Below are 19195 nucleotides of genomic sequence, written 5' to 3'. Positions count from 1 at the left end.
TTGGTATCCTTTTCCAGCACAGCTCACTAATGTTCTGAGTGTCACTTAAGCTATTTATAAAATTATACTTTAGAACACAAAGATAAATGGGTTCACTTTACCATAGTAACCAGGTAACTTGGTATAAGCTAAAAGTAATTTTTAAAACTCAGCCCAAAATGACTATGTTTGTCTAAACCAGTAAGAAGAGTTTTCAAAATAGCAAACTGCACAACTGACAACATACAGCAAACATACCTTTGCCAATGGGAGCAAGTAATGGGGAACAAACCACGCTCAACTTGTTCTGGAAAAAACCCTGTTGTTTTATTATTATTTAGAAAGCACACACAACAATTTATTGGGGCAAAAGAAAAAATGCAAAATAAGTGAGCATACAAATTTATTTTAAAAGAACTGGTGTCACTTCCCAAGTCATATCTATGTGAGCTTTTTAAATTTTTGTATTTCTTATATCTGTATACATAATCAGAGTTATGGATATAGATATATGGAAACACATCACACACTCATCAGAAATCCTTTCTCCAAAAATCTGTAGGGAGTGCATCCTTTTTCTTCCTACAGGTGTTTCCTTGGATCATGCCACAGTCTCTTTTCTCTGAGTTCGTCTCTGATGACAAGTAAGGATACTTGTGAAGGAAGATTTCCCCTTAGTTCTTGACTTTTTCTTTATTTTTTTCTGATTCTTCAGTGAGATTCCCAGTTCTTCCATGATGGCATTGAAAGAGAGACACTAGGGAACATGAGATACAGACTGTCAGCTTAATCAAGCCTAGCTCATGTGCCGTTGACCTGCCTCTTGCCTAGGTATTTATAAACACAAGATATTGGCCTGAAGGCAGCTCTGTCACAATTGGCCAGTTCCCATCACCTCCTCCACCCGCTGGCCACCCACCTTTTCTATTCAGGGCAACTGAGGTGGCAAGTTAGCTAGGCAAACTTTGGGATTTCATTCACAAATGCAGTAGTATAAAACTACCCAGTTAAAGCAAACTCAGGGCTCTCAAAATAGGTAACTTACCTTTGCTGAGACACCAAGATAGAGTTAAATTAAGTCATTTCCCCCACTGAGATGATCCAAACATTGCTAGGATTATCAAGGCATACGGACACTTCAGTAATGCTATAGAAAATGAACAAACCTTCTCTACACCAAGGCTTTGTTTTTTTCTCCCATGAAACCTTACTTTGTTCCTAAAATAAAATCTAATTCTTGATGACTTTCCTTTCTGATAAAAAAAAAGAAAAAAAAACAATTTTAAATTGTATATTTTCTCCAAAAAACAGAGATTCTGGCAGCAGCAATGATGCAGCTGTGGTTGAAATGGAAAATAATGTGGTACTGAACTGCACAGCAAAAACGATGGCGTAATACAAAAGAAAATGGAAAATGGAATTATGATTGAAAAATGTTCTACATATACAGACAATATATATAATCTCCATTGCAATTATGCTATATCTGTTCACATGCATAGTATATAAATGGACCAATAAAACATAATTTGCTGTCATTTTTCTAGCCAAGATAAGACCTTTGAGTGAAAAATTCCTGCTCAGAGAAATTTCTACAATTTCCTGGTTAGAGAAGTTTCTAAAAAGTAGTTTTCTTTTTGATGAGGTCACTCTTAAAACATCCTCTAGTGATGTAAGCCAGCACAGGAGGACAAAGGCAGCATGATTCCACTTATATGAAGCATCTAAAATAGTCAAAGTCATGAAAACAGAGAGTAGAATGATAATTGCCAAAGGCTGGGAGGGAGGGAATGGGGGCAGTTGCTGCTCAAGGGGATATAAAATTTCAATTATGCGAGATAAACAAGTTCTGGCAATCTTCTGTACAACATTGGGCCTATAGTTAATATTGTCTTGAACACTTAGACATTTTTAAGTGGTTAGATCTCAAGTTGTTTTTACCACAATAAAAAAAAAATCCTCTAAAAAGCAAAACCTTTGGTAAAGTTTATAGAAGTGCAAGCGTACTTTTTAAACCTTAGCACACAAAATGGATATAGTTGAAAGTCAAATGACAATGTGCTACCAGGTGATGCATCTAGTTTGTAACTGCCTTATAGGAAGAAATATTTGTCCTATGTTTGCAAAGTACTACATATCTAGTGTGATTCTTGTGTATCAGTGTGCAACATGTGTATTTGAAAATGTTCTTTTTGTTCCAAAAATAACTTGATGTAGTTTAGAGAAGTAGTAGTTATACATTTTTCTATTTTTAATTTTTTTCTACTTGATTTCAAAACCAGACCTAGAATTTAGGTTCTAGGTGTAAACTATTGGACTATCAAATGTATGTCTCTTAAAAAACTGGTTCTTTGAATAAAACTTTTTATCTCCTTTAAGCGTAAGTGTTTATAGGATTAGAATTTAAATTCCATTTTCTTATAATACAAAAACATAAAAACCCCGGTCATGTGTGCTCATATTCTTTCAAATGGTAAATTGTGGCTTCGGTGAATTGGGAGGGATGTCATGACACACAAAGTAAAACGTCAGAAATATTTTTACGAACTATACTTCAAAAATGTGATAGCAAGTACAGATGCTTCTCACTTACTGTGGGGTTGTGTCCCAATACATACACTGTATGCTGAAAATATTAAGGAGAAATTGCATTTAATACACCTAACCTACAGTTTAGCCTAGCTTACCTTATACATGCATGGAACACTTACACTAGCCTACAGGTGGGCAAAATAATCTGTCCAGCCCATTTTATAATACAGTGTTGACTCTGTCATATAATTTGTTTATTGAATACAGTGCTGAAAGTAAAACACAGAATGGTTGTATGGGCACTTAAAGAATGGTTTGTCCAGACTGTGTATCACTTCTGCACCACTGCAAAGTCAAAAAATTGTAAGCCAAAACATCATGTCTGTAATCATGAATGAAATATAATAATTTGTTAACATTACACCATATGAAGCTTATATGTTGCTATTAAGAGCAAATTAATATTTTATAGAGTAATTGTGATATATAGTATTGTATCAGAGTTTTGCAAACTTTGCTCAGAAATATATTTCAATGGAAGAAATATTTTTGGCATTAAACTGGAAGGAATGGAAGGAGGAAAGAAAAGAGTATCAAGAAATTTGCAAACTTTATTACATATTATACCCTCTATATAGATGGGGAAATTTACTATTGGAGATATTAAGTAACTTACCCGAGAGAAAGAGCTTGCATTTGAACTCAATATATGTGGAGTGCCCAAACCAAGTGCTTTCCCTAGAAATCATCTACACGTTACTTTTTAAAAATATTTTTTATCACTATAGAGAGCTTTTTGTGAATTTTCCCAAAAACTATTATGTTAAGAAATTCCAATCTTTCTGCTTTACTTGAACTCTCAAGCATTTGATTTTAGGCATTTCATTTCATTTTACATTGAAATTGGCAAAATGAATCTCCGAGTGTGACTTGACACACCGGAGGAAGGTCTCATTGAAAGCTCTTTTCCCTATTTTGGGTAGAGGAGTGGTCATAGATATTACCTTGACAATCTGTTTCAACTAACTTTATTTTTTTAAAAAAGGAAATCCTCCCCCAGATTTTAGACTGCCTTAAAGTACAACAAACATCTTTACTCTTGACTAACTCCAAGTATTTATTTCTTGCTGCTTGTGTGAGAGCAAATATAAATACAGTTTTATCAGTGGTCTGCTTTCTTGGTCTTTGGTTGCAAACAATGATTTCTTTTTGATTCTCACTTTGTCTCAGACTGTCAAGAAGAAAATGGCAAGATATTGGGGCTGACCTTTCCGCCTCCAAGTTTTTGCTGTAGTCACAAGGAAAGGTGACCTTTAAGGCCTCTCCCAGCCATGAGCTCGAGTAAACCACACATTCTTGGATCCACAGGAAATGAAACTGTGAAAGTCATCTTTCAGCCCAGAGTGGCTTGGGAGGGGCTCATATTCATTAATTAATTTGCCTTTTATGGTCTCGGAATTAAAGATACATATAAAGATTGAGCTTCTGAACTGGGACCAAAATGACAGTAGCTTTCTAAAACTTCTGTTTGTAGGCTTGGGTTTTTCATATTTACAGAGCCATAGAAACATCATTTTAAAGTATTTTGGTTTAAATTCCTAAATCCTACTTTCATGAGAAAGTATCAAACATAATGGCATTCAGCTAGCTGCCTTACTCAAGATGTAGTGCAAATGGAGGCAGGATCCTCAGGTAGTATTTTCTGGTACTTTGCAGACTAGAAAGTCCTTCAGTAGCCTGGGTCTGGGGCCTGGATGACAAATGTGATGGAGTTCACGTTTTTAATAAATCTACACTTGCACTTGACTTCTTTTATTTTTGGATGGAGTCTTGCTCTGTCACCAGACTGGAGTGCAGTAGTGCCAACTTGGCTCATTGCAACTTCTGCCTCCTGTGTTCAAGTGTTTCTCCTGCCTCAGCCTCCTGAGTAGCTGGGACTACAGGTGCGTGCCACCACACGTGGCTAATTTTTGTATTTTTAGTAGAGACAGGGTTTCACCATCTTTGCCAGGATGGTCTCGATCTCCTGACCTCGTGATCTGCCCCCCTTGGCCTCCCAAAGTGCTGGGATTACAGGCGTAAGCCACCGTGCCCGGCCTACAAGTGACTTTTAATTACAGTTTAGAATTGGTGCCTGGTATCAGAATAAGGAGTTTTAATTTCAGTTATACTTCCTAGTAGCCGGGTTACACTGGGCAGTGTTTATTTTCTCTGGGACTCAGTTTCCTTATGTATAAAATGGGACAATGCTAGAATCCTTTTCATAGAGCTATTATGAGAATTCAATGAACTGTTACATGCAAAACAGTCCAATGGGTGGCATATTTTAAGTAGGCTTTTTCTTTAAAATTAAGTTTTATATATCATAGTATATATTTTAACTCTATGCCACTCATTGCATTCACTGTCTTTTTTTTCTTTTTTTTCATGGGAGAAGTACAATGAAAAGGTTGATGGTTCTTTAATTTGAGCCATCTGACGCACATCTGTGCAGCAGTTCCTTTGAGTTGCTTATACTAGTGTTTTAGTTAAAATAGTTCCCATATGTGTTTAACACATTAATTTTCAATGCCGATTACCACTTCTTTTGCCCAGTCCATAACATGTTTCTGTGTCTGTGTAGTTATAGGCATTATGACGACTTGTATTGCGCTGTATACAGAGATATTCCAACATCAGACGGAAATGAAAGCTCACCTCAGTCCCTGGCCACTTAAAAATTCCATCTCGGTGCTTATGAGCCATCTATTAATACAATGAATCTTTATAATAATGTCTGATAGAAAAATTCATTTACAAGTGAATTTATAGTACTAATTTTCTTGCAGTTTATGCTGTTTCTGACATTATCCAAAAGTAACGTAGAGTGTGTGTGTGTGTGTGTGTGTGTGTGTGTGTATGTATGTATGTGAGACCTTTCCTTTAGAGGAAAGGAAATGGAGAAACACAAGTTAGTCTAGTAGAGATTGAAATAGAAACTTTAACTAAAACTCTTGTTTTATAAGGAGGGAGATTTGCTTGTTTATTTCAGTTTTGCAGAAAGTTCTTGCTCTTCTCTGATCCCTCAGAGCTTGTGGTGTGTTCCTAAGGAGCCTCTTTTCTTCCCTATTCTGTCTTCTTTGCTTATGTTTACCTTCCCCTTTGGTTTGTTTCTTTTTTAATTGCGGACTTCCTGACACCTCCTTTGAATTAACCTCAAATGTTTGATTTCTTGATGCTTGTGTGAGCCTGAATATAAATTATATCTTCTCTTTACACCTTTATCCTTTTGTTGCAAATGTTGCCCTGGATGGGGTAGGAGGGACTACTAAAGTTCTTTTTGTTTTGTGCCTAAAATACTCTGCCTCACGAGAAATGATTCAGGGGAAAAGAACAATTTTTTTTAAGTTATAGGAAAAGCTCTGGGCCAAATTGGATTTGAGTTTGCAGTATTCAAAAAACTAGGCTGTTTGGAACTGGCTTTCATACTGGTTGCAAACTTGACATCAGATTGTGAATGTCAGATTAATTTCTCATTGTAGATTTAGCATTTATACATTCACGTCTTTCGTTCATTGGTAGGTATAGGTGAACATTTCAGAGAACTGCTTTCGATGCTTATACCCTTAAGGATTTTTCTGAGGAATTATTTTTCAGAAGTTCTGGCCTAGCCAATAATACAATACAAATCTTACATTTTGTATAGGTTTCTCCCTTTAATAGGCTCCTTATTCAAAGGCACTTGAAGTGCTCTGTGACACTGTCTGATAAATTTTCACATTACACATGGAAGAAAAGGGATGTAGGTAATATTGTCATTGTATAGATGTAAAACCTTGCATTTTATGTATAGACCTAGTATAAATAGAAAGCAAGCTAAGATTTGGAGTATTTTTATAAAGACAATTTCAGTGAAATGTAGAACATTAAAGAAATAGTTTCCTGAAAAATAATGGTATTATTATTACTATTTTTTTTTTTTTGTCTTGGTCAAATTCCTACCGTAGTTCTGTGGAGCCAGTGTCTCAATGATTATATTTTTTAAAGAAGGACGAAAACTTCACTTCCTTAACTTTTTTTAACTCTAAGCTCTAGTGTAGGATCAAACCTAGGATGGTTTGAGGATACAGTCAAGAAACTTTTTCAGGAATAGGAACAGAAGAATCCTATTTAGGAATTTGCAACATAGAGACTTGTACAGTCTGGTCACCTATCTGTCCACAGATTTCACACCTTTCCAAGAGAATTCATGATCTAAGAGCAGAATTCAGGCTTTAATAATCTCTAACTAATTATGTGAAGGCAGGTGGGGGGAGATTTTTGGAGTGGTTTTATGTGTACCATCCTTGTGGGAAGTTTTTGCATTCCAGAACTGAGGATTTGGGCAGCATTTCCTGTGGTTTGATCCATTTTCTGAGCTCATTCACAACCCATGGGCCATCTTTTGTACACCCATCCTTGGAATTTAAAAAAGTGAATCCTAGAGGTTGAGTGTTGATCACTGTATTAGCTTTTAGAATAGTGGTTATATTGATTTGTGCCTGAGAGCTAATGAGAAAGCTAATTCTCGTCTCCTGGGTCCGTGTAAAGAATGTTGGGGTGAAGGAAATCTAGCCGCTGAAATAAAACTTACAGGTGTGGTCACCCATCCTAATCTCCACCTGTGACTCAGCAGCCCCGTCTTGCCTGGCCCATTTTCTTGCACCTTTAATGCTTTAAACTGGCTCCCCATAGGAAATCACTCTCGAAAGCCCCTGTCTTGCCTTCCTTTGGCTACAGCATGTAGACTTCATGAACTCCTTTTTCCTGTGTCTGTTAATGTCCTGTTTTCATTGCCTCCATGTTGTCTCTTCTGCTCCATTTCATTTTTTTTCCCACATCTGGGACCTGATGCCAACATCCTTACCATCTCAGATCCTAGATTTAAGTTTCTCTGTTTGCATGAATGCATGCCCTAAAATTCCTTGTTCTCCTAACTGAGCTCTTCAAACCATAAAAATATCCCTATGAAGGACACAGGGTTACTCCATGACATCAGATACACAAGTGTCTTCTTTCTGTTGTTCATCTTTATTTAAAGATTTCATTTAGAAACCTTATTCTCTCAATAGAAAAATAGTAGATTGTTAAATGGCATGCACAATCCATATGGATTTTTAATTTTTAAAAAATGTTCCTTAAAAAATTTTGCACATGGAGTGGCCACCCAGGGCCATCCAGTGCAAACTCCTGACAAGTAGGGGATGTGTAAGTTCATCCTCCTCTAACATTAGGGATAATGTCATAGAAAACTTTGAAAAGTGGAGTTAACATTGAGGCCATGTAATATTTTGATATTAATCTGTGTGCTTTTTTCCAGTTCTTCTGAATCCCACTCCTTTTTCTCACTTTTCAAGTTACAGCAAGTGCTTTTATATGCATTACCTTCAGAGTAGGGATGATATAGAAAGAAAAAAGACTCAAATTTGGAGCTTTGAGCTTTTAAATGGACTTCTGTGGATCTATAGAAGTTGCTGCAGTCTTTGAAGCTATTGATTACAACAGTCAGGTGTTTGAAACATGGAAAAAGCAGGCACTTTGAATTGTAAAAGTTTGACATTAAATATCAAGCTTAGAGCCTTCAGGACTCAGCCTATAGGACTGAGGATGGAGTGTAAAGAAAGGATTGTCTTGTAGCTGCTCTCAAGGAGAAAAGTTCAACCAGGTGATGCAAGAATCCCGACCAGCCTAGATGCTGAGGGAGATCTGAGGAGGAGCACCTCCTCTGCCTTCTCTGGGGGCAAACTCCCATGCAGTAGGATAAGAAAAGCAGCCTGATAGGTGAGGGGACCTGAGAACACGGGGAAATCATAGCCCAGTCTCTGTCTCAGGCTCTCAGAGGAGGCAGTTAATGGAGCAGAGAAGTGTCAGCAGGGTATGCCATCAGGCTAGCCTGAAACTGTCCTCTGAGACTCCCATGGCCTCCCGAGGGAGCTCTAGAGCAGCTAAAACGTTTTCCTGCCCTAGAAAGGGCACGGAAATGGCTGATGGTATAAAAGGGAGCATGAAACATGGCCCAGTCCAGTGTTATGAGCAGAGAGCAGAGAGATATTCCTGCAGTGAGGGAAAGCTTCCAGTGGGCCTTGTATACCTGGAAGTAAGCAGCTCTCCTTGCTTAAACGTGGCAGAAATGTGGGTTTGTGCTTCAATCCAAAGCACACAGTGGCTTTCTCCTCTCCAGAGTCACTGTCAGAGGCCAGTGTGGTGGCTTTGTGCCTTGGTCCTCTAACATCTCCCTGGCTTCCTGCACTGAAGGCCTGAGAGGATTCTGTGCGGACTGGCTTTCCCTCACCTCATGGAAAAGGCTTGGTGTTTTTTTTTGTTTGTTTGTTTTTGTTTTTTTTTTCATTTCGGAGGCTGAATTAGGGCATAAAATAAACTTCCAAGAAATTCTTTGCGTGCCCTTTCTCTACAGGGAATGACCCTACCTTTAAGCTAAATGGACCATGATGCAGGGTGTTAGCTAGCTGTCCACAGTGCACATATGCACTACACGCATAGTTTTGGGGTAGCAGTTTATGCCTGTCATAGTGGGAATGCATTTTTCTCAAGCTACAAACTTGCATATGCAAACAAATTATGTGATATTATTTAAAAAAATAGAACTCACCTTAGCTTAGAGGTTCCCCATCTGCTAGTACGTCTTATTAACTCAAGGTAATTCACTTTTGGTTTAAAATACTTTCTTTTGGTTAATGTCTCAGTGAATACAAGCATCTCCCCACCTCCCTTCTCTCTCCTCTTCTTTCCAGGGCTCATCTGGGATAAGGACAGGTGTCTAGAGGGCCCAGGATCAGCTGGTCCAAGGCCACCCTCTGTTCTTTTGGCTTCCATGGAGATGTGACATCCTACTAGGTCATGAGCACTGATTTCTGTCTCTGCTGTGCCCTCTGAGATGACCATGGTCCCACTGTGGTCTCCTTGTCACACCCACACACTCTGTGTCTTTCCTGCTGTAACTTCAAGTCTTCCAGTCCACTGGTTCTCTCAGTGCTTCCTCACACTCCTCTTGGGTGAGAAGAGCCACGGATTTTTGGCTGTTTTCCCTGCATTCTCTGAGATTGAGGAAGACTCTATCTATGAAACATTTCACAGCTTCACTGCCTACATGCTGTTATTCTGCCATTCAGGAGACAGCGGCATACAAAATGTCTCTGCAAGTCTTACCACCTCCTGGCCCTTTACCCTGTGAAGTAAAAAATGGCATTTTCTGTCCAGGATTCCCTTTTAATTTTTCTGTGGTTTCTATTCTCCTGTATCCTCCCAAGTGTGGACTTGACTCAGAGATGGTAATTGGTTTAGGAATAGCCTCCTCTCAGAGATTAAGGTGGTATCTAACCTTTGCGACTTTCCTCCAATTCTCTCTTTCCTAGTGGTCAGAATTTGGTCTGGGGTAGGAAAATCAGGTAGTGAAACATCATAACTCTATTTCTCCAACCTTAGCCTTTTGGGTTTTGGCTCTCAACAATTGCAGATAAACTTTTTTGAATTACAACAACTTACATATTCAATGAAACATCTGAATCTTGCAATTAAAAGCATGGTTTTCAAGATTTTTCTCTGTGCTACAAATCTGCAGAGACTACTTAACATCTCAAAAGCTAAGAGTTTAACTCATTTTTAGTTTGAGAGCAGTACATATAAAAACCCCCATACTTGATGGTAGGAAGAAGGGTAGGGATAAAAACAATAGAAAATAAATGCATGCTGTCCTCTTTCTTTATTTCTCCTTGTCTGTCTTTAGAAGAAACACTAAGTTACACTTACAGAATAGAGAGAGTCTTCCTATATGGTTCAGTCCCATTTATCATCCTCTTTTGTGAATTGTGAATATGTATTCATTTCTACAGCTTCAAATAGCTTCCTAAGTACGTATGTCTTTTTTGTTTTGTTTTACCTGGTCTGTAGGCTCATTAAGGTCAAGAATAATTCTACTTCTGTAAACTTCACTCTGTCTGTAATGATTTGCTTATGATTCACTGGATGGGAACCTTCTTGCTTCTTGATGTCGTGATGGCTAGTGGGGTTGTTTTCTCTATATCCAGGGCAGGCCTTTCTGCCTTGAAGTACTGGAAGGACATTCTGATGGCAATAGGAATTTCATGTGTCCAAGAGAGACACACAACCATATAAAGAAATATAGAAACAAAAATCTCTTTTTATCACTGCTTCTATATTTTTACTTCCTTCCCATTTTCTACTAGAGTCAAACAATATTGTGGTTGGAAAAGAACTTCAAATGCAACCTCCTCATTCCACAGATGAAGAAATTGAGGTTGAGGGAAGTAAAATGACTTGCCCAAAGACACACAGCCCTTTAGCAGTGGTGTGGAAACCTGAGTTCTTGGCGTGTGATTCCCAAGTCACCTGTCTATTGGGCCATGCCCGTCATTCAGTTTGTTTGGTTGATAAGAAAACATCATCTTGTACATTAGAAACGTTATTTGCAAATTGATGTTAATTGCTTCCTGGCTTTTCTAAGAATTAATGAATGTTTGAGTTTCCAGGCAAAGGAAAGCCTCTTTGCACGATTACAAAAATAACCTAATTAAAGAGACTTTTGCAAATCACTTGCTAAATAAGTTGATCAGGCTACAGAAGAAATAGAACTGAAGACACTTTGAAGCATCTGATAATGTGCCAAGGAACACTGAGGAAAGATAAATACTAAAGTTGAGGGGGTTATCAAACGACAGTAATTTCTTGGTTCTTGTGGCTGGTAAACTCATCAGGACTGCTTTCGTGTTTTAGGTTGAAAAATCGGAATATTTGAATATTTTAAGTCTAAACCCTCCATTCAGTTGAAAAACTGGGGAGAAAGACAATTCTGGTCAAGTTAAATTAAAATATTTTAGTTGCTAGGGGGAAATACAGTAACTTTATTCCATCATCCAGGTCTTACTCATTTTTGTGTCTCTCTGGATGTATGCATTGCAACATGGATACACATTGTTGTGTATTTTGGACCATTAGCTGTATTTGGGCTGACAACCACAAAGTTCAAATTCTGCTGGGTTTCAGATTCTCACACTGCATTTGTAATGTTGACTTTCTGTCACAAGGTTGTTCATATCTTGGCAAATAAAAATTCTTAGAACATTTAAGGTAGAACCCCATTCTCTGTAATACCAGCCTCTGTAGAGAGAATTTTGAAAGCAAAAATGATTTTAATATGCTTGTGCATATGGACATAAAATTCCATAACTGTGAGAAGCATAATGAGATGGTTCCTAAAGGCAAGTTAAAACTGCAGCATCAAGCAGAAATTTTTTTTATTATCTACAAGAGTTAATTAATAATACCATTTGGCACTGTTAGATGTTCAGAAAATAGTCTAATAAGTAAGAATGCTTTGCTTTCCTTTTGCTGTTAAAGGCTGTTCAGACTCTCTAAATTGCTTACTAGGAAATAGACCTTGTGGCATAAGGGTCATGTGCTTGGAAACTAATTGGGATTCATTGTAGTACAGATGGCTCATACAGAACATAATATAATGCCAGTCAAATGCAGTGAGGTATTTGGAAATAATTCTCCTTGGATAGGTTTATAATCATATGATCCAGCTGATTTTCCCAATGGCAAGATTCCTATCCTCCATGTATTCCTTAAATAGCTCCAATTTTGCTGGAAAAACTTTGTAAAATAATTCAATTTATAATTTTAGTCTAAAACAAAGTAAAATACAAAGCTTAAATTTTTGTTTTTGTTTTTGTTTTTTTTTTTTTGAGACCGAGTCTCGCTCTGTTGCCCAGGCTGGAGTGAAGTGGCGCGATCTCGGCTCACTGCAAGCTCCGCCTCCCGGGTTCACGCCATTCTCCAGCCTCAGCCTCCAGAGTAGCTGGGACTACAGGCGCCTGCGACCACGCCCAGCTATTTTTTTTTTTTTTGTATTTTTTAGTAGAGACGGGGTTTGACTGTATTAGCCAGGCTTGTCTCGATATCCTGACCTCATGATCCACCCGCCTCGGCCTCCCAAAGTGCTGGCATTACAGGAATGAGCCACCACACCCAGCCTACAGCTTAATTTTTTCCCCCTTATTTCATTAGGTTAGCAGCAAACTTACTAGGAAACAAATTAGACAACACTATGTTTCATTCCTGTTGATGCATTTCTTCAATCTTTGTTTGTTTATTGATTTATAGAGATGAGGTCCCACCATGTTGCTCAGGCTGGTCTTGAACTCCTGGGCTTACACGTGTGAGCCACCACACTCAGCCACTTGTTCAACCTTTTACTGCCTCCCTGCTCTCTCCTGAGCTTAAACAATATTTTTCAAAGTGTAATCCACAATCTGTTACTATTTAACAAAAACTCAGATTAGCTCAACAGCTAATCTGAAATAAAATGAGTAAAACCACTATATTCAAGCTAGTTTTAATAAAAACTCATGTTTACTATCTAGTTTTAAATAATGCAACTATTTAGGATTGTTGGGGAAAAAATGTAAGAAAAGCTATTTAAAAAACAAAAACAAAAAACAAACAAAAAAAAAACGCCCTTGTATTGGAGATCCTTTTAAGAAGGAGTCATGTACGTGACTTAATTTGGGAAAAAACTGCTACATTCAAGCTAATTTTTATGAAAACTAATGTATACAACTAGTTTTAGGCATTCACTTTCAGGCTTCATTATAAATGCAGATTGCTGGACTCTTCCCACTGAGGAGAAATGTCGGGAGGTAGAGCCTGTAAACAGTACTTCAGATAATTTCCCCAGGTGGTTCTGATTTACAGCAAAGTATGAGAACTAATAATGTAAACATAAAGCTTAAATTTTTTTTTTTTTTTTTTTCCTTTCACATTCAAGTCTTTTGTTCTACAGTTTGCTTGAAATGCAGTGGTTCCTGGTAGGATAACTGTGGTCTTAGCGTCCATCGACATGTCGGCAAGAACTGGTTGAGAATCAGTATAAAAGGAGAAAGAGAAGAGTGTGGGCTGGGCGCGGAGGCTCATGGCTATAATCTCAGCACTTTGGGAGGCTGAGGCAGGTGGATCACCTGAGGTCAGGAGTTTGAGACCAGCTTGGCCAACATAGCGAAACCCCCGTCTCTACTAAAAATACAAAAATTAGCCAGATGGTGGTTCACGCCTGTAATCCCAGCTACTCAGGAGGCTGAGGTAGGAGAATTGCTTGAACCCAAGAGGCGGAGGTTGCAGTGAGCCAAGATGGCGCCACTGCACTCCAGTCTGGGCGACAGAGAAAGACTCCATTTAAAAAAAAAAAAATTAACAACAACAACAAAAAACGAGAAGAGTGTGAAGAAAGTGAGTACTCGAGATGATGAATAAAGATTTCTCCAGGGAGGAAAGGGTACAGAGAGAGCAATAAACTGTCTACTTGATAATTCTGAGTTGGTCTAGCTCTATAGTTTTACAACTAATCATGAAGATTATCAATTGAATATCATAAAATTTCCATCTCAAAGATGTGCAGTTTTTCCCTGAATTCTCAGTGGAAAGGGTCTGTCAGATTGAATGCCAAACATGTGTTATACATATTGCATAGGGTTAGTGGCTCTACCTCTGCAATCAATCAAGCAATCAACAGCAATGATTTATTGAGTTCTAATTGTATATATAAGTTTGTGCTTTAGCTTATTGGTTCTCAGCGTTTCCAACACATTAAAATCAACTGGGCATCTGAAAAAATTACCAATGTCATCCCCCAACTAATTAAATTAGAATTTCTTAGAGAGGAGGTCCAGAGCTTCTACTGTACATATTACCAATTTGGGTCCTTCTTCCAAGTGCAGTGACCTCTGCCATTGATTTATGATGCTTGTACAAGAAAAACTGCTCTTAGAGATAGAGCTTGAGCCTCTAAATTAGAAAACCAATTTTTTAAACCAGATTCCATTTTAAGATGCTTGATAAATTTTAGTTACTGCCCATGTGACCAGAGAACAATACTTAGTTTCTCCAGAAGGTACCAACAGTTGTTAACTGATATATATTAGCAGGACTTTTATTAATTATTTCATTTTCTCTGCCATAATTTTATTTAATTATCATAGTAAATGTATAAAGCCCATAATATTACCTTCATTTTACAAGTAAGAAAATTGAGGCTTAGAAATTTACTCTAAAGAATACGTAACTATTTATTGAGTGGCTACTATGTGCCAAGCACAATGCAAGATGTTTTGTACACTGTTATGGGATGAGAGTCACATGATCACACCTGTGTTCCCTGGAGGATGATCTGTGGAACACTGGTCTGTCAAGATGCTGTGCGGAAAAAAAAAAAATCTGCAATCTAATAGGCTTGAGAAGTGCTGAATACTTTTCCGCTTTGTTGAAAATTCTCAATGCACAAAAACTTATGATGCACACTGAGATAGCATGTAGTAAAGGAACATTTAGAGTGATGCTCCATGGGTTATTTTACTATGAAAATTTTATTTGAGAAACATTTGCCAATTGAACCCATTTTGAAAAACACCCCTACAAAACTTTATGTTCTAGAAATTTTGTCCCACTGTTACATATTAAGAAATCGAGACTGAGAAATTTGGTAACTTGCCTACAGTCATTTAGCATGTGGCTCTGCTAGAACCTGAATCTAAGTTTGGCTGTTTTAGAAAATTTTCTTCTGCTTCTAAAATCTGTAACTGCAGGCCAATGACTGATATCTACTTCTCTGTTAGTAAAGCTGAATTAAAATTGTTGAAAGGATCAAATGTAATGTTGTTTGTGAAAACATTTTGAAAACTATAAAATAGTACATAAATACCAGAATTAGGTAGTATACAGTCTAAAGTAGTACAGAAATATTAACTTTTAAAAGAGATAATTTCTCTGTCCAAATCTCTGAATTACACTTTTAAGTAATAATCTCTGCAGAAAGTTAAGTTTCGTTAGTTATTGTTAATTTTGATTGTCAGTACTTCATCAATCACACTTGAACTCTTTTGGTAGCATTTTTGGTTTATTAAATTGTCTTTGGGAGAGTAAACTTATGAAATTTGTGGTTTCTATATACTGAATCCATGAAATATGAAACTAAGAATAATGTCATATTCATCCCAACATCTGATTCTATTGATTATGAAAATGTGAACTCTGACCTGGGACAAATAGTATGTTGCTTCTACTTTAATAATCATAAAACAATGTTAGTGTAATTTATGATATTTTCTTCTGAGTACATTTCTTTAAAGAAGGAAGCAAAGCTGAGAGACAATTAGGACAAGAGTCAACTAGTCAACTTTCCTGAATATGCTTTACTGGAGAAATATACGGTTGATTGGAGAGGCCTGTGGTTTCCAAAACTGGGAGCCATTTAAAGCTAAGCAAAGAGAAGGTAAAATGCTATATGATTGCACAGATGGCATATCTCTACTTCAAGGAATGTGCTTTAGGGGATTGCTTGATGTGTCAAAAGATAATCCCATTAAGAAAAGAGTAAAGACCAACTGATCCCATATTTAGAAAAGATGAAACACATCTTCAGTTCTCCTATTCACTAGGGAGGAGAAACGAGCCCAGAGGAATCATCAGATATTCTCTGTCACAACAAATTAAATGTGCAATAGGTTTTTTATGTCACCTGGTTGAGTTAGCATGGGAATTATTTACAGCACTTTGAATGAAGATGGAAAATGAATCTACAGAGATCTGTAACTAATATGTACGGACATTCTTTCCTTTATTTTTTCCTTCTTGCCCTTTTCCCCAGAATACTTGGAATGAATTAATAATAATGATGGATCCAAAGAAATAACTGTGAAAGTGGTGATGTTCAGGAAAGATTGCTCCAAGAACAACCACTCCATCTAGCATAAGTGGGAAGGAAGTGAAATAACATCTCGTAGAAAGATGTTCATCAATGCAAAGTGAGTGGTAAATAGAAATGAATTAGTACATAGCTTAGGACTTTGCTGGGATCTTCAACAAAGTACTATACAGCCTGAAAAATGTCACTGTTCCTTCAAGACTCAGAACCTACAGAAGACTGTTAAATTCTACAAGTAAATGTTATTTGAGAGTTTGAGGTTAATGAATTTCTGTCCAGGAATTATTCTTGACTGTATTCTGTTTCCATGAGTGATGTTCAATTTAGCTAGTGCTCTTCTGTGACAGCAGAAGTTTCAAGTTTAGTTTTCTTTCTGTGGATCGTGGTTTTTAAGTCTTTAAATTCTAAGACATTTTTGAGTCTTTGTGTAAATAATACATTTTAAATCATGGAATCAATTTCAATTAAAAATTATCATTGTTATGGAGTTATGTGTGTACTATTGAAAAGGTAAGGGTTTCGGGTCGTTTGACAATATGCAGATCTACACAATATATGGACAGGGAGAAGAAAAAAGAGCAGGGAACGAAGTTCACAAAGATGAAAAGAAGTCCACAGAATAAGCATCTTGTTTCCATGCTTTGCCCTGTTGAAGGTCTGATCTCCTTTTTCATGAAGGAAGAGTTACTAATTTTTAATGCGTGAAGACAGAACTAAGATGACGAGTGGGACAGAGAAGATTCTTGTAAATACACATTTCTAGAAGTCTGTATACTCCTAATATGCCCCTCCTTCAACATACAGTGCAAGTCTCTTTCCAGTGTATTCATTTCAATGTCTAGAATACATGAGTTTTGCTATCCTAAAGGAATAGAGAATTGTGGCTATTTATGCTTAGCAAATACAAATATCAACAACACCAATTAGCAAAAACATTTTCTAGTGGGCACACTTCTGTTTTTTTTAAAAAACTGATTACACAGTATGAACTGAGGACTGTTTCCGAATCCCTCTCTCCTCTCGAATTAATTTGCCACATTCTAAATCCGTAGATAAAGTGGTTCCAGAAGTGGAGTTGGTTGGATGGGTTTGCTTACATTGCAGTCCATAAAAGAAACAAAAAGCCTTGCATGCAAAAGAAATGAGAAAAAAATATAGACAAATGAATAAATCAGAAGCAAGAATGAATGTTTCAATGAGAATTTACATCACATGAAGCTGGCAACTATGAAAAGCACATTAAAGCATCATATATACAAGCTTTTATTTTTCAAATCAGTTGCATAAAACAAGACACCTCAAGAGCGAATTGAAAGTTAAAGCAGATCAGTTCATTCTCTCTTTTAATTAAAAAAACAGCTTCTTATAACAAGAGCTTAGGAAAGGGGTGTTCATTGTTGTCACAGTTGCATTGTAATTCTGGGGAAGATTTTCATGTGAAACCAGGTTATAATGAATCATTCCCAGTTCTGGGCCCTTAAGGAGGGCTTCTACGTAAAGAAAGTGGATCTCTTATCAGATTATAGATCAGAACCAGCCACGTAACTTGCAGGGTCCAGTGCAAAATGAAAATGTGGGACACTTTGTTCAAAAATTATTTAGAATTTCAAGATGACAGCAGAGCATTAAACTGGCTCTGTCATTAATAGTCATAGTCTTAAAATTCTAACAATATTTAAAAATTGAATCAGGAGCCTGATTCACTATGATGACCATAAACCTTTGTATTTTGTTTATTCTAGTATGGTTATGAAGGAATTATCGTAAATCACAATCAGCTTTTTCAAAACAGTGTAAGCTGATTTCCTTCAGAACTGGTGTGATTTCCTTCAAAAATAAAAGTAATAGGCAAAAATGGTCAACTACTACAATTGTCCTATAATCCCAAACACAAAAGTCTCATATACATTGCATTTTCATTTTGCATTATTATATTCCTGGCAAAAAAAAATTTGAGGTGATCTATCCTTTTACAAAGCTTACTTTGATAGAAGTAAGTGCTCAATTTCATACTATGACTTTTACATATTTATATAAACTTTTTGCATTAGTACATGTGCTCAGAATCTATACTTAAGGGCTGGTAACCTTTCTGTTAAATATCTTTTCATAGCTTTTCCAATTTTGGATTTATTTTTGCCTTTTTCCATCTAGGATTTCTATCTTACAAGCAAACAACTGTTCAAAATTAACTGAGTTTGGAATTTCTGCACTGTCTTTCCAAATAGGGCTAATTGGATTTCGTGTATAAGCCCCTTCCTTGTCATTAATAAAATGATGGACCTGCAGTGCCCACAGCACCTGGCAGGGATTCAATAGCTCTTTGCTCTAACTCAAAAATGGCTCTTCTGGGCATCTAATTTAATAGACTGAAAACGAGCAAACATCCTTAAAACCCCCAAACTTAAGACACATGATGCAAACTATAAACTAATGAGTCCTAGAAAGAGATGACTCACCTGTTCAATGTCATTATTCTTCCGTGATTTGTATATGAATTCTCCAATAGCTACAAATACAGAAAGGACCAGTCCGGCAGCCAAAACAATGAAGATGCCCCCAATATTTTCCACTCCCAGAGCACTGGCTTCTTTACTGTCTTCCTCGGGGCAGCCATTCCCACGCCACCACTTCTCTTTCATCATATGCAGCTTCCCTTCTTCTTGGAGTTGAAGAATAGCAATAGTAATTTTATCCCGGTAAGGAGAACCTGAAAGTAAAGTCATTTGGATATTGGTCACCACAATGTTGAAGAAGACATCCAGAAGTATTCTTAGTTATCGTCTTAGCGATGACGACGTTATGGCTGTTGTGAAACCCCAATCCACAGATTGACTTGCAAAGGACACGAAAGTTCAATCCTGTATTTTGAAGGCACTAAATACTAAATAATTGGAAAGGAGATAGCTGACATGTTGAGATTAACTTTGG

General features: G+C 37.1%; 1 protein-coding gene across 7 annotated transcripts in view; it reads right to left on the bottom strand.

The window, feature by feature from the left end:
• Positions 1–284: 284 nt before the first annotated feature.
• Positions 285–19195, bottom strand: part of GRIK1 (glutamate ionotropic receptor kainate type subunit 1) — a 416917-nt gene continuing 398006 nt past the window's right edge. For 4 of the 7 annotated variants that reach the window (XM_023190268.3, XM_023190270.3, XM_023190271.3 and 1 more), the window contains 2 exons: positions 18724–18974; positions 285–736 (listed from right to left, as the gene is read on the bottom strand). In XM_023190268.3, the coding sequence (XP_023046036.1) occupies positions 581–736; positions 18724–18974 (407 nt within the window). In that variant the 3' untranslated portion in view covers positions 285–580. Of the gene's footprint in view, positions 737–1145; positions 1233–14504; positions 17390–18723; positions 18975–19195 lie in introns of those variants that run through there. The other 3 variants (XM_023190264.3, XM_023190267.3, XM_023190269.3) reach the window with 2 other exon arrangements.

This window comes from Piliocolobus tephrosceles, chromosome 19 (assembly GCF_002776525.5).
Source record: "Piliocolobus tephrosceles isolate RC106 chromosome 19, ASM277652v3, whole genome shotgun sequence".
Classification (NCBI taxonomy): domain Eukaryota; kingdom Metazoa; phylum Chordata; class Mammalia; order Primates; family Cercopithecidae; genus Piliocolobus; species Piliocolobus tephrosceles.
The sequence above is the reverse complement of the archived record's forward strand: the minus strand, read 5'-3'. Positions and strand labels throughout refer to the sequence as shown.